At 49.6% G+C, this 13281-nt stretch overlaps 1 protein-coding gene across 1 annotated transcript in view; it reads right to left on the bottom strand.

Moving 5' to 3' along the window:
• Positions 1 to 867: 867 nt before the first annotated feature.
• The window catches only part of COPA (COPI coat complex subunit alpha), a 31899-nt gene continuing 19485 nt past the window's right edge, over positions 868 to 13281 (bottom strand). The window contains exons 19-33 of the mRNA XM_081892219.1: positions 12794 to 12940; positions 12158 to 12347; positions 11528 to 11623; positions 10517 to 10605; positions 10040 to 10163; positions 9708 to 9797; positions 8916 to 9025; positions 8084 to 8161; positions 7467 to 7535; positions 6238 to 6374; positions 5569 to 5755; positions 4707 to 4817; positions 3708 to 3869; positions 2762 to 2956; positions 868 to 1483 (exon numbers count right to left, since the gene is read on the bottom strand). Coding sequence (XP_081748345.1) covers positions 1424 to 1483; positions 2762 to 2956; positions 3708 to 3869; positions 4707 to 4817; positions 5569 to 5755; positions 6238 to 6374; positions 7467 to 7535; positions 8084 to 8161; positions 8916 to 9025; positions 9708 to 9797; positions 10040 to 10163; positions 10517 to 10605; positions 11528 to 11623; positions 12158 to 12347; positions 12794 to 12940 — 1845 coding nt within the window. The 3' untranslated portion in view covers positions 868 to 1423. The remainder of the gene's footprint in view (positions 1484 to 2761; positions 2957 to 3707; positions 3870 to 4706; positions 4818 to 5568; positions 5756 to 6237; positions 6375 to 7466; positions 7536 to 8083; positions 8162 to 8915; positions 9026 to 9707; positions 9798 to 10039; positions 10164 to 10516; positions 10606 to 11527; positions 11624 to 12157; positions 12348 to 12793; positions 12941 to 13281) is intronic.

Genomic DNA, 13281 nt, shown 5'->3' with positions numbered 1-13281 from the left:
AGCTCTCTAGACCCCCAGCTCCCCAAAACCAGGAGAACTTGGCGTGCCCCCCCTGCTTGAGTCGCAACGCAGGCAGGATTCCTCTGGGTTGCAATTGGAAGCGTTTTTGATTTTGCTTGTAACCCTTCCCTGGGAACTGAGGTTTCAGACATGAGTGCAAATCCTGCCAGAGACAAGGGGCAGCTAGCAGTTTTCATGGTGCCCAGGAAGTTGTGGGTTGAGCACAAATCAATGTGTGTGAAATAGCGGTAGGCAGAGGCTGCCTCTGCTGCTGTCATTTGTACTAATTTACAGGATTTTTTTCCCTAAAAGGACATTTTAATAAATCTCCAGTGGTTGAGTTTTTTAAAATAAAAAATCTCTTGTAGCAATTCTTGTTTCCAGTGTAAATGCTGGTATGTTACGTCTTTGGGGACAGAGGATGGAAACACAATCTAGAGACAACCTGTTCATTGGACTACATCTCTCATCAGACCTGAGCGACAGGTTAGGGCTGAAGGGAGCTGTAGCCCGCTGGATCCGGCCAATAAGACCATCTAGTCCAGCATCATGTTTTTACAGTGGAAAACCAGCACAAGAGCACTCTCGCCTCCTGGGCAGCTGGCATTCAGCAGCACAAGACAACCATCATGGCTTGTAGCCATTCTACTATATCTCTGCTGCTGACTAATGCAAAGAAAACCGGTGTGACCTGAAGGGCAGGCAGATGTTTCTGTGAGTTTCTGTATGACCAATCCATCCTGAGGACATCATCGCCATCTGAGATGTCACTATATCATCTGGTGTATGCACCCCTTGTTAAGGTTTCCTCCACCTCCCGAAAATTTACGCCAACAGAATATTTCTGAAACCACAATGAGCACAACGTTCTCATTTCCCCCTTGGGTGATTTCACTTTATTAAGTGTTAATAAAGAAAACAAGGAGATGGGGCAGAGAGAAAGGGACAGGGAGTTTTTGTGGGGAGGGGGAAGAATACAAAAAGGAGTGGAGTAGAGTTTCAGCCCCTCACTCTTTGGCCCCCCGCATATGAGGCGTAAAACCTCGAATGCCTCTTCTAATGAATAGACGACCCAATTATTGCAGTCTCTGGTAGCATCTTCCAAGTCCTGATCCCCAACAAACATCCAAGAAAGTTGGTGGGATCCTGGGAGGGGCCCATTCCAGCCCCCAGATTCTCATGGAAGCTACATGTGGAAAGGGATGGAGGGAGACACACAGCGTTCACCCTGATGGCTTGGCTATGACTGCACACTTGAAACTGAAGATTCGCATCTGAACAGCTCCAAAGGGCCTGGTGAGCACAGGTGGAAAGGGGGCATACTGATGGTAGCAGAAAAGGGGAGGTACAAGGGGCAGCAGCCGAAAGTAGAACTTGAAAAAAACTGGATGCCTGTAGAAAGCTGCTTGGTCACAGGAGAGCCTCAGCGGAACTGAAGGGGGCTGATTCTTAAGCCAATGACATCCTTACCGATCTCTGTTACCTGCATAGCCAAACAAAGACATGGTTAGCGCCTCCTAGACTTGGAACCGAGGGGTCCTTTTAATATGGCAAGAGCCCCTTGTGCTGCTCCAGGGAGAGCCTCATTCTGAACCTCAGAAAGCAGGGAAATTTCTCGCTCCTCTAAGCACTTCCAGACTATGGATGTGACACACTGTGTGTGTGTCTCTGAAACTCAAGTGTTGGGTTCAAAACAAGGTCTTTCCAGGCTCAGGGTAGCCAGCCTGATGATATAGCCGTCCAAAGATGCTAAACCTTTTGATAACCACATCATCCGGGTGGCTACCAAGGAGAGGCATGATCTACACAGAGCCCTGCAAAATAGAGGAGGGTGGGCAGTTCTTCCCCTCCTGCAGCAAAACCTGGCAAGTGCTGGGATGCAGGAGCTCATGACAATGTAAGGATGTGACGTGAGCCAATCCAGAGCAGTGGGAAAATTGAGGCATCTCTGCATTCAGGGGCAACAGGCTGCCAGCACTTCATCTCTGAAACTCTCCCTGCAGGGCCATTGGCCCTCTAGACGCCGTTGGGACTCCCAACTCCCACCAGCCATGGCCTGTGGGTAGGAACGATGCGAGTTGTAATCTCAACAACCATCTGGAGGGTTACCCTAGAGAAATTCTCCCTTCCAGCAGTAACTCGTAGCCAGCAGGCCTCTCAATGCTGTGAGATGGGGAAGATTAATGCTCCCACCCCAACAGGAGGAAGCTGAGGCCTTATTTATCTATACCTGCAGCAAAATGAGATGGTACAGTCCTGCAGAGGTAGAATGGACTGCGCCATGTCAGACTGCAGATGGAGGGTGCCATTATTAACTATCCTTGCAAGCAGAAGGGAGCTACTTGGGTTACTAATCTACATAATAATAAAAATAATAATAGGGTGGTTTTTTTAAGCATAGAGGAATAAGAGAAGGTACACTCCCAGATTCAAAAGTGGTGCACCCTACTAGTTACAGCAACTAGTTGTTACTACTACTACTACTACTAGTAGTAACTACTAGTAGTAACTAGTACTAGTAGGGTGGTAGTAACTAGTAGTAATTACTACCACCCTACTAGTTACAGCATGTATAGAGTGATGCTTCAGCCCGTTTCTGTCAAAACACAGCATCTGCCAGCAGCAGCATGTGGACACCCTTGATGCCCTAAACTTGCCACGAAGACCACGAGAAAGGCTGCCAAGAGGTAACCAAAAGAGGCTGAAAAGTCTCCAAAGAAAGAGTTACTGCCAGTATTGGAGAGAAGGAGACGGCACTTACAGTTGTGACTCTGCAAATCTGGCCGTGAAACTCAGGACAGTAGCAAGCTCCGCTGAGCGGACACTTTTCCACCGGCTTGCCCCGATAGATGGGCCGGTAGGAGGCGGCGCAGATGTCGAAAGGGTTGTGCATGTCGTAGTTGAGCTGGTAGGCGTCGCTGGGGTTCTTCTCGCACGCAGTTAGGATCTTGCGTGTCTGCAATGGTGGCGGAGAAAGAGGAAAACTAAGCAGGATAAACAGGATAGACGGCCTGGGAGTCCAAATGTTCTGTCTCAACACTTTAGAATGAGCAGGGGAAAGACTGCACTGCAAAGATTCCCCTGGAGTGTAAACAATCGAAAAAGGGACTTTACATAATTGTACGGAGGCAGAGGTGGGAAACCTCCAGCTCACGGGCCAGTCTTGGTCAGCAGGGCGATTTGGCCTGTGGGGGTTCAATCCTGGCTGCTTCAGTAGACCCCTGCAGATAGCAGAAGTGCATGCCCCGCAAGTGGAGAGTACAATCCTGCTGGGTGCTGCAGATGCCAGGACATGCCCTTCACAATGGTGAAGCAGACCTCTGCAGCTAACAGGATTGACTTGGTCAGCTTACCAGCTACTGGAAGGCAAGTTAAATTCTGCTGACTGCTGCCTTGGAAGTGCATTGCATGGAACGCCATGGCAAAGCAGACCTCTCTCCCCACAAGTCAACTTTGAGAGGTGGGTAGTCTCCTGAAACTATCATGCCATCAGGTGATTAACCCCCCCCCCCCGCAATCCATCAAAGTTGGCCTGTGTCATAGTAGCACTACTCCTGCGCCAAGGGATCATTCTTCAGATATTTTATATCTTGTTCCGGAACCTCAACGTGGGTTTATTACACTTCAAAAGACCCTCTGCCCTTTGTGCTTAGAGCCCTTGAAGGTGATGAAGATGACGGCTTTGAGCAGCTCCTCTGGGAATTTACCTGCTGAGCCACTTCTGGTTTGGGCCCCAGTTCCAGGAGGCGGCGAGCGAAGGTGGCAGCCGTCTTGAAGTTCTTGAGCTTGAAGAAGAGGTTGAGCGCTGTGCGAAGGACCAGGATCATGTGGACGGGCTGCAGGTTGGAGTGGGTGAAGTAGGCGGCCATCTGTTGGGAAGAAGGATGCAGTTCCAAAAAGGAGTTTGCTTTGGTTGGGACACTGCTCAATTGTGCAGGAGACAGGCCTGCAGCTCAGCGATAGGGAAGCTGTTTTGCATGCGGCATGGATGTTGCACCACCAGCTAAAAGGTTTCAGGTACCAGGGTAAGTGAATGACCTCTGTCTGAGATCTTGGAGGGCTGCTGCTACTCAGGGTAAGAGGCAAGATGGACTCAAGAGACAATGGCACCATTAATAAGGTCAGGCTGTGGGGCAGATGATGGGGGTCCTCGCATCCACTGTGATAAGGGTTTTCCCACAAATGCAACTGCTTTCTGAACTTGCTATCAGAAATGGCTAACTCTTTTTGGCCCGAGGCCTGCTTTCAGGTTTGACCAACTCTCCGGGGACTGTAGGGCAGTGGTGGGTGTGGCCAACCCTACGGCCCCCACCCTCCTCAACTGATCCATGTAGGTCAGCTGGGAAGGATGTCACTCAGATAATCAGGAAGAGGGTGATTTGCATCCCCACCAGAGCTCTTAGCCCCTCCCATTCCAGCACTGCCCGCTACTCTGTTTTGTTTTTTTTGCTGCCATCACTGCCAAAATTAGTAGGGTCTTGAGCCAGTTGCTTAAGGGTCAGATCAGGCTCCTGAACTGGGGGTTGGCCACCCCTGATAGAATTAATGGTGTTCATTTGATCTCTCAGCCAATTATTGGTGCTCTTGTCCACAGAGAGTTGCATAAGTGTTGCCTTCTGGCAGACTGTAACAGCTAGGATGGTTTAGGTAACCCAATCTTTGCACCCTTGGTGTGAGGTCATGGAGAGAGAGGAGGGTTGCCCTACCTCGCAAATGCGCTTCTGCTCTTCCAGGGTCTCCTTGGGCAGCTTCTTCCTCTCGATCTCCATGGACAGCCCCACAATGTATTCCCGGCAGATGGCGATCAGTTGCTGGGCCTGTCAGAACAAAAGAACGAACGAGCCAGGGCACGTTAGCTACAAACAGAGGCTTGAAAATTTGGGGAGCGGTGCTTTGTAAAGCTTGAAATAAAAACAGGAGATTTGGAGGGGGGAGTGTAGGGAGAGAGCAGATTTCATGCTGTTGGGGTGGGCCTTTCAGCCTATCCTATACCCCTGAGCAGAGGAGAATGAGTGGATGTCTGGTGCAGCAACATTGCCAACACACTTGATCTGCACAACGGATTAAAGTGTTTGAACTGAGTTTGTCCCAGTGCAGAATCAAGGTGGTGTTCTTTTAGTACAGTAAGGTAAAAAGGTAAAGGAACCCAGGACAGTTAAGTCCAGTCAAAGGTGACCATAGGGTTGCGGTGCTCATCTTGCTTTCAGGCCAAGGGAGCCGGTGTTTGTTCACAGACAGCTTTCCAGGTCATGTGGCCAGCATGACTAAACTGCTTCTGGCGCAACGGGACACTGTGACAAGCGCCAGAGTGCAGGGAAATGCTGTTTACCTTGCTGCCACAGAGGTACCTATTTATCTACTTGCACTGGCAAGCTTTCAACCTTCTAGGTTGGCAGAAGCTGGGACAGAGCGATGGGAGCTCACTCCGTTGTGGGGATTTTAACCGCAGGTGGTTTAGACCACAGCACCACCACACTTCTGGGAAACATGCAAGAAGGCTTCTCTTTTTCTGAACAGAACAAGTGGGCTGAGTCTGCTTCAGATGATGTGAATGAATCGACAGCTCACCTCCGCAATCTCCTGCTTGTTGTCCACCACCAGCAGCGGCACGCTCAAGAGGATGGAGCGGAACTTCTCCACGGCCTCCTCAAACTTGCCAGCTGTGGTGAGCTGGTAGCACAGCTGCAGCCGCTGAATCAAGTCATTCAGCTTCAGTCCCACAGCTGGGAGAGCGTTTTTCAAGCCGGCGTCCTTCCTAGAAAATGAGGCGGCAGTGTGAGGACTGGCCTACGACAGATGCTTGAACTGCAACGTTTCGTTAGACGATTCCAAAGCAAAAGGGGTTAACATGAGGTGTGGGGTAAAACTGGTCAAGGAAGGGGGATGCAGGGATGTTCAAGGACTTGCTCATTATTGGATGGACACCCAAGAAAGCTTGACTGAGTAAACCTGTTGAAATTAATGGGCCTAAGTTAATGGCCACTAATGTTGATGAGTCTGAGTATGACAAACAATGGATATGGTGCTATGCAGCATCTCACAAGCTCATTCTGTTTGAGGTTAAGCATCAGCCAACAGTCCTACTCCCACAGTCATGCATGCAGAAGGCAGCCAGGAGTAGGTCATGGCAAAGCCCATTTCCTGCTTGCAACCTAGAGAGCTCATGGTGAGCACATGGGTCCCACAACCAAGTGCAGCTGCCAGTCACGGCAGGAAGAACAAGGGGCTCACACCTACCAGTTGCGATGGGGGTATCCATACATGGCGGGGAGGCTGGGAAGAGCCTGGTACGTGGTGCGCCCCCGGGCGTAGGTCTGCAGGAACAGCTGTTTGTAGGGGGCAAATGTGACCACTCCCACCTGGTCATGGAGAAGCTGCAGGGAAAGGGGAGCGGGAGAGGTGGTGTTACCGGGGGGGGGGGGCTCCCAGATGCTTCCCAACCAAGTTCTGCCGCACACACCCTCCCCTTCTCTCATTCTTCTCCTCTGCTGTAAAAGTATCACTTGGCTTGCTGTATCTAGGCTAAGTTGCTGCAATGCATTATACTTGGAACTGCCTTTGAAGACTGCTTGGAAATTGCAGGTGCTGCCGATTTTGCCCACTGGGGCAAGATCAGGCATTCCCAAACTCGGCCCTCCAGATGTTTTGGGACTACAACTCCCATCATCCCTAGCTAACAGGACTAGTGGTCAGGGATGCTGGGAATTGTAGTCCCAAAACATCTGGAGGGCCGAGTTTGCCTATGCATGGGCAAGATGGTCTGAGAACCTAACATCAATCCTGGCCCAGCTGCGTTGGCTGCCAGTTAGTTTCCAGGCCCGATTCAAAGCGCTGTTTGTGACCTATAAAGCCTTATGTCGAGCAGGACCTCAATACCACAAGGTCTGCCTTTCTTCACATGAACCAACTTGGAGCCTGCAATCATCATCTGAGGCCGTTCTCTGTGTACCCTCTCCACTGGAGGTCCAGAGGGTGGCAGCATGAGAACTGGCTTTTTCGGTGGTGGCTCCTCACTTGTGGAATGTTCTCCCTGGGCAGGCTCACCTTTGGCTTTTAATTACATGTGGCCTCTTTCATTGGGTTTAATCCTGCCTTTAAAAAATATGAATGTGTTTCAGATTTTTCTTGGTTTTATACTGCTTTTAATGTAAATGTAATTATTGTAAATCACTTTGAGTTACTTTTGTAAAATAAAAAAGCAACTAGTAAGTTAAATAAATAAAAATAACAACATCCTTTAAAGGGCACATTGTGCAGGCGTCCAAATCAACCACTTCCGCATAGAACTGTGCTCACGTTCAGGCAGGCAAGAAGTCACAACCCCCTGAAAGGAAGCAAGGCTCACTGGGGACAAAGCTTTTGTAACAAAGATGAAACCCCACTTGTGACGTGCGCCCCGAAGTTCAACACGCTGTATGAGAAAGAAATAAAGGCCAGTGCAGAGACATCGTCCCCAGGCAACTCACCCTCATAGCTGTCTCAAAAGAGCCAGCAAGGATATGATCAACTGGAAGCTGGGAATTGTTGCACCAGACCTAAGCAGGGAGAAAAGAAAGGGATCCGATTAGAACCACAGAAATCAGAGGACTTGCAGAGGTGAACTTATCCCATCGGCCCTCCACCGAAGTGAGACAGGAACCAGCCCAAGGGTGCTGAAAGATCTGCCTGATTTTATTTTGTTTTTTGAAAGCTCTGCAAGTCTGGCCAGATTTTTCAATTCGGCCTTCAGAAATTAGCTCCTGTTGCTTTTTTTCATCTTTTACACTTTCAAAATGAGCATGTCTTGCGGCATCTTGAGGACCAATGCACTGATTCACAAGACTCCTCGGATGCTTTCGCTGCAGCAGATTCCAAACCTGGCAGACCTTTCTGGATTTCTTTTTTTAATGGGAGTTTCAGCTGCGTGCTTGTCATCACAGCCGGCTGCCTGGGAGCAGCACTTGCATTTGGGGGGAAATGCAGGGAAGCGTCAAGCTCCTGCCCACCCCTAACCACCTCCCTTTTCTCTGCTACTTGTAGGGCTCGGCACTGTCTGCTGCCCGGTCTCAAAGAGTCTTGTGTCTCAGCACAGACGCCCTCCTACCTGGGCAGGGCTGGTGCCTTTGGTGGGCGGCACAAAGAAGCCGTCTTCTGCCTCTCCAGCAGGACCACCAGGAACATCCTAGAAGAAATGCGAGTGGGGGGAGAGAGAAGGAGGGGCAGTTACGGTGCGTTCAGACATGGAAGTTTTCCTGGTTACAATGCTAGTGTTTCCATCCCGTTTTCCTTTCCTACTATGGCACCTGCGGCAACGTGAACAGTGGCGTTTCCTCATTCACACCAGTGGTGAAACACAACAACAAATGTCTGATCACAGAAGAGCTGGGAGGGACCACGAGGGCCATCTCTTCCAACTCTTGGCAATGTAGGAATCTTTTGGCCCAATGTGGGGCTCGAACCCACGACCCCAAGATTAAAAACTGCATGCTTTTACTGACTGAGCTACTCCCCATCTTCCCTGCACATGCGTGCTTCTGTTCCCCATGTTCCAGTGCATGAAGATATCTGAGAGGTAGACTGCACCCACACATGGAGGTTTCACATAGCTCACGTGGTAGTCAATGACAACCATGTTCTCCATGATGGAACCAGAGCTCAGAAATGGGGCGGATTATGCTTTGAATGCATGAGGTCCCCGATTTCATCTCTGGAGCCTCCAGGTAAAGGGGAACTGGGATAGCAGCAGACAAAGGGAAAAGGCCCCTCGCGGTCTAGGATCCTAGAGAGTGGCTGCCAGGAAGAAAATGGTCCAGACTCAATGGGCCAAGAGTGAGACGGACTTAAGGGGAGATGTGTAATTTGCTTTTAGTCTCCCCTCTCCTCCAGTCCTGCTGCAATACATCCCACCAGTTAAAATGAATGAAACCCATACTTACCAGTTCAGGGGGAAGATCCAGGTCCTCTTCGATTTCCCACCCACCTCCTTCCTCTTGGCTTTTAGCCAGGGCTTCGTCTCCAAAACCTTCCCCAGCATCTACAAAGCCATCTGTAAGGGGACAGAGCGTGGATTGGGGGAGTTTAAGAAGGGCCGACATGCACCCCATAGAAAAACAGGAAGTGGTTGGGTTGCTTCATTGGTAAATGGTGGAAAGGAAACACCTTTATTAAGTAATGCAAAGCAGGAAAGCTTCAGAGAGTGAGAGACTGGGGTGGAATCTACACACATTAAAAACGCAAAAAATGTGTTTGTTTTTTAAACCTTTTGAAAAACACATTGAATTTGCTATAGCTCACGGTCACCATCTAGTGTGCCAATTGTATATTGCACTTTACAATGCATTCAAAACGTTTTATTTGCAGCTGTTTATCTGAGTCCCGGGAGAGGGAAGGAAAGCTCCTTGGAGAGAGCTGGGTCTGTCATTTTCTGTGGGTGGCCAGAATTAAGAGCTACCATTGGATAGAGAGGAGACTCAGGATTTGTGCACTGCTTTCATACTTTAAACACCCTGCTGCTGATTTTCTCCTCTCTTATTTTTGATGCTGCTGCTGTTACGAGAATCTTATAATGCAGTCCTTAGTATTACAATCAAAATCATACAATTGTTTCAATTTTTATGTTGTACAGATACTACGCAGTGACATCTGCGTTGCATGTTGCAAACTGCACTTAAACCAGCAAGCGGCCAAGAAAACCTGGCTTTCATGGGATTTCACCGCTGAGCTCTCACCTTCATCCAGCTGCAGCTCAGCATCTTCTCCCCAGCCTTCGGTGCCTACTGTGTCTATATCGATGTCAGCAGCCAACGCGCCTCCTTTGCCTGCAGAGAAGAACAAGACCACTGATTTGTCTTGTGGTGGGATTCTGCAGCCTCAAGAAAACAGGCACGGCTTGAGGTACAGTGGCCCTGTTTGACAGCAGCCATTTCTGGCCTCCACAGAGGACAGCAGCAGCCACCGACAGGAGCAGCTTCAATACCCGGGAGCCCCTGCCACTCCCCACCTGCCCTGCAAAATCTGAGAAAGGGGAAGCCTGCCAGTAACAATGTCCAGGCCTCCTTACCTTTGCTGGCAATTGTGCCTTCAAAAAAGCCCTTGGAGACAGTGAGCAGAGGCCAGTTGGTGTCCAGGGGCATGATGGGAGCAAGGGGCTGGAGCAATTGTGCATGGGGGTCTATCTCTGGGATCTGGAAGAAGAGGAGGAAACAAAGAACTTTCAACCCTCCATGTAAATTTGCAGACTCTCCACAGGGACAAGGAAGGGGCTGACTGGGAATTAGGCAGGGAGCCACACAGCCATTTCAGCCCAAGGTCAGTTTGGGAGAAAGCTTCAAACTGCAAGCAGGTGGGTGATAATGCTTATGCATTCTGAGATGCAGAGCCAGGGGTTCGTGATGCAACCTGAGAGAGACTCGGGTCAATAGCTCTGGTAAACTACAGACTTGTAAGCTCCCACTCCTGCCCCCAAACTGAAATTCTTCCACCAGTGTTAGGCAAAGGGAGAACGGTATGCCCAGCCTGCCCATAGTCCTGCACTAACCGTTTCCTTTTCCAGGTCAAAGGTCTCTTTCAGGTTCTCTGCTTCCTCATCCAAGCCGTGGGTTGCAGCCGTCAGATAGGCCAGGGACTCTGACAGAGACAAGCAAGCAAGCAAGAGAAAGGTCAGAATGGTGGGAAACTCTCCAGGGTAGTCTGGTCATGCAAATGGAAACAGCTCCATAGCTGCTACCCTGTTCGGCCTGGAAAGGATGGGATTTAACAGGAGGCAGAGGGAGGGAAGAGGACAGATAAAAGAAAGCCCTTCTTTGCACAGCTCTTAGTTGAACGATGGAACTCTCTCCTGTGGCTGGTCACCAACTTAAAAAGGTAAAGGTAAAGGGACCCCTGACCATTAGGTCCAGTCGTGACCAACTCTGGGGTTGCGGCGTTCATCTCGCTTTATTGGCCGAGGGAGCTGGTGTACAGCTTCCAGGTCATGTGGCCAACATGACTAAGCCGCTTCTGGCAAACCGGAACAGTGCACAGAAATGCCATTTACCTTCCCACCAGAGTGGTACCTATTTATCTACTTGCACTTTGATGTGCTTTCGAACTGCTAGGTTGGCAGGAGCAGGGACCGAGCAACGAGAGCTCACTCTGTCGCGGGGATTTGAACCACTGACCTTCTGATCAGCAAGTGGTTTAACTCACAGCGCCACCCGTGTCCCCGGTCACCAACTTGGGTGGTTTTAAAAGAGGACTGGACAAATTCATTGAGAGAAGGCTACCAGTGGCTACTACCCATGATGGCAATGCCCTGTCTCCAAAGTTGGGAGGCAGCAATGCTTCGGAATACCAACTGCTGGAAGCCACAGAAGGGGAGAAGGCTCTTGGGCTCAGGTTCCACTTGCAAGTTTCCCATAAGGGGGCACCTGGTTATCCACTTTGAGAACAGAATGCTGGACCAGGTGGGCCACTGGCCTGATCCAGCAGGCTCCTCTTGTGCTCTTGTTAATAGAATCTGAGCTCATTTTTCTAGGAATCCCAAAGCTCACATTGCCAGCTTACTCACTCTGTCCACAGTTCTTCAGGATTCTCACCCTCTCAGCCACGTCCCCAAGGTACAAGGCATTCTGGTAGTGGCCGCTCATGTCCTTCCGGATTTCGGCTGCAACAAAGAACAAGGGAAGGGGGAAATGGGTCACCTCCACACCCAACTCTCACTCAGGAGTTTCAAGCATCAGCTCACTGCAGCATTCCTGGCTGCTGCTGCTGCTGCTGCTACAAATCTCCCCTCTCTCAACCTGAAGTGGATTCATGAGTTGCAAAAGGGCAGCCACCTCCCATTACTACGCATCTCGTTCTGCTTTTTTCCCCTTGCATCAAGGCTGGTGGTCAGTTGCCAGCCTACAAAGAACCTTCCATGTCTAGGATTCCACATGGTTTGCCTTGCACTGGGATGGGATGAATGTGTCTTGTTATGAGGTTAACACCATTTCCCAGTCCTTGACTGTTAGGAGTAAGTAAAACTGTGCTGCTGGCTCACAGTAAACTGAGACAAGGCAGAAATCCAGTTTTACCATCATCTGCAAAGGTGGCCAGTCTGTTGCATGCAATTATATTTTTTTACAATACATTCCTGAATCATCTAAAGTTTCTGGCTCCGTATGGGCTGGAAGAAGCATTCATTGTAGAGACCAACCTATCTTCATCATCTTGCGCAGTTTCTCCAGATTGCCCGTAATTAGGTACAGGAAGGAGAGCTTGTCAAAGTTCTTGGTGCGCTGGTAACACATCTCCACGATCTGGTGGTTCCCTTGGAGCAGGGCCACTTCCCCCAGTTTTTCCCAACAGTTCTTATCATCCAAGGCTTTGGCTGCCTCCAGAGCAATCTAAAAGAGCACCAAAAACACAGCCCTCGGGTTAATACCTAGACAACACAGCCCTCGGGTTAATACCTAGACAACCCCAAGGGGGCAGGGCAGAGGCAGTTCCCAGCCCTGCTTCTTGAGATCATGTAAGTAAAAGTTCACCAAAGACAGAAACTGGAACCTTCATGCTCCACCACTGAGCTACAGAGAGGAAGATTTAGCATTTTATGGCTTAGCAGTCAAATGTTGGGACAGAATTTGCCAATAAAAGGCAAGTTTGCTTTAAAAAAAGGAGACAATGAAGGAATGAAGGAGTGGATTTGCTTAATTAAAGACCTAGCTAGTTACAGATTGTTGAGGGGGGAGGGGAGGAAGCGTGGAAGCCTTTTGAGAGACACCTCTAGGTCTTAGATCTGCGTGCAAGCCCTCCTGAAGATGGCTGGAGGACAGCTGGCGCCACGTCTCACCTCAATGTTGCCACATTCGAGAGCCAAGCTGAACCGAGTCTTCTCGTCTTTCACAAAATGGAGTGCAACTTCAGGGTAGCCCTTCTTCTGGAGGTAGGCGATGATGGACTGGCCCACCAGCTTGGCGTTCCGCACCATGTGGAGCACCTGGAACAGGAGGCGGGGAACAAATGAGGGCGCAGTCACACATTTAGGGAATAAGTCCTAGGTTAGCACAATGGCTATCACACGTGGCAGGCGGTAAGGAGATCTGGAGGGAAAGAGGCGCAGCTCAATGTGTGGTGGCACTGAAAAAGGAAACTCAGAGCTATGATGTGCATGTCCCCTAGTAAAATTCCTGTTAGGAATTATTTTCATAGGAGAACTGTAAATTAATTCTGGTTATATGTTCCAGAGGGAGAAACTTGCTTGTAAATCATTGGGAAATTAAGATTTTCTTATGGTGTTTGCAAACAGCTTATTAAGTATTCTAAGGTTTAAGGCTTTAA

This window comes from Podarcis melisellensis (assembly GCF_964234715.1).
Source record: "Podarcis melisellensis genome assembly, chromosome: 16".
NCBI classification, from domain to species: domain Eukaryota; kingdom Metazoa; phylum Chordata; class Lepidosauria; order Squamata; family Lacertidae; genus Podarcis; species Podarcis melisellensis.
The sequence above is the reverse complement of the archived record's forward strand: the minus strand, read 5'-3'. Positions and strand labels throughout refer to the sequence as shown.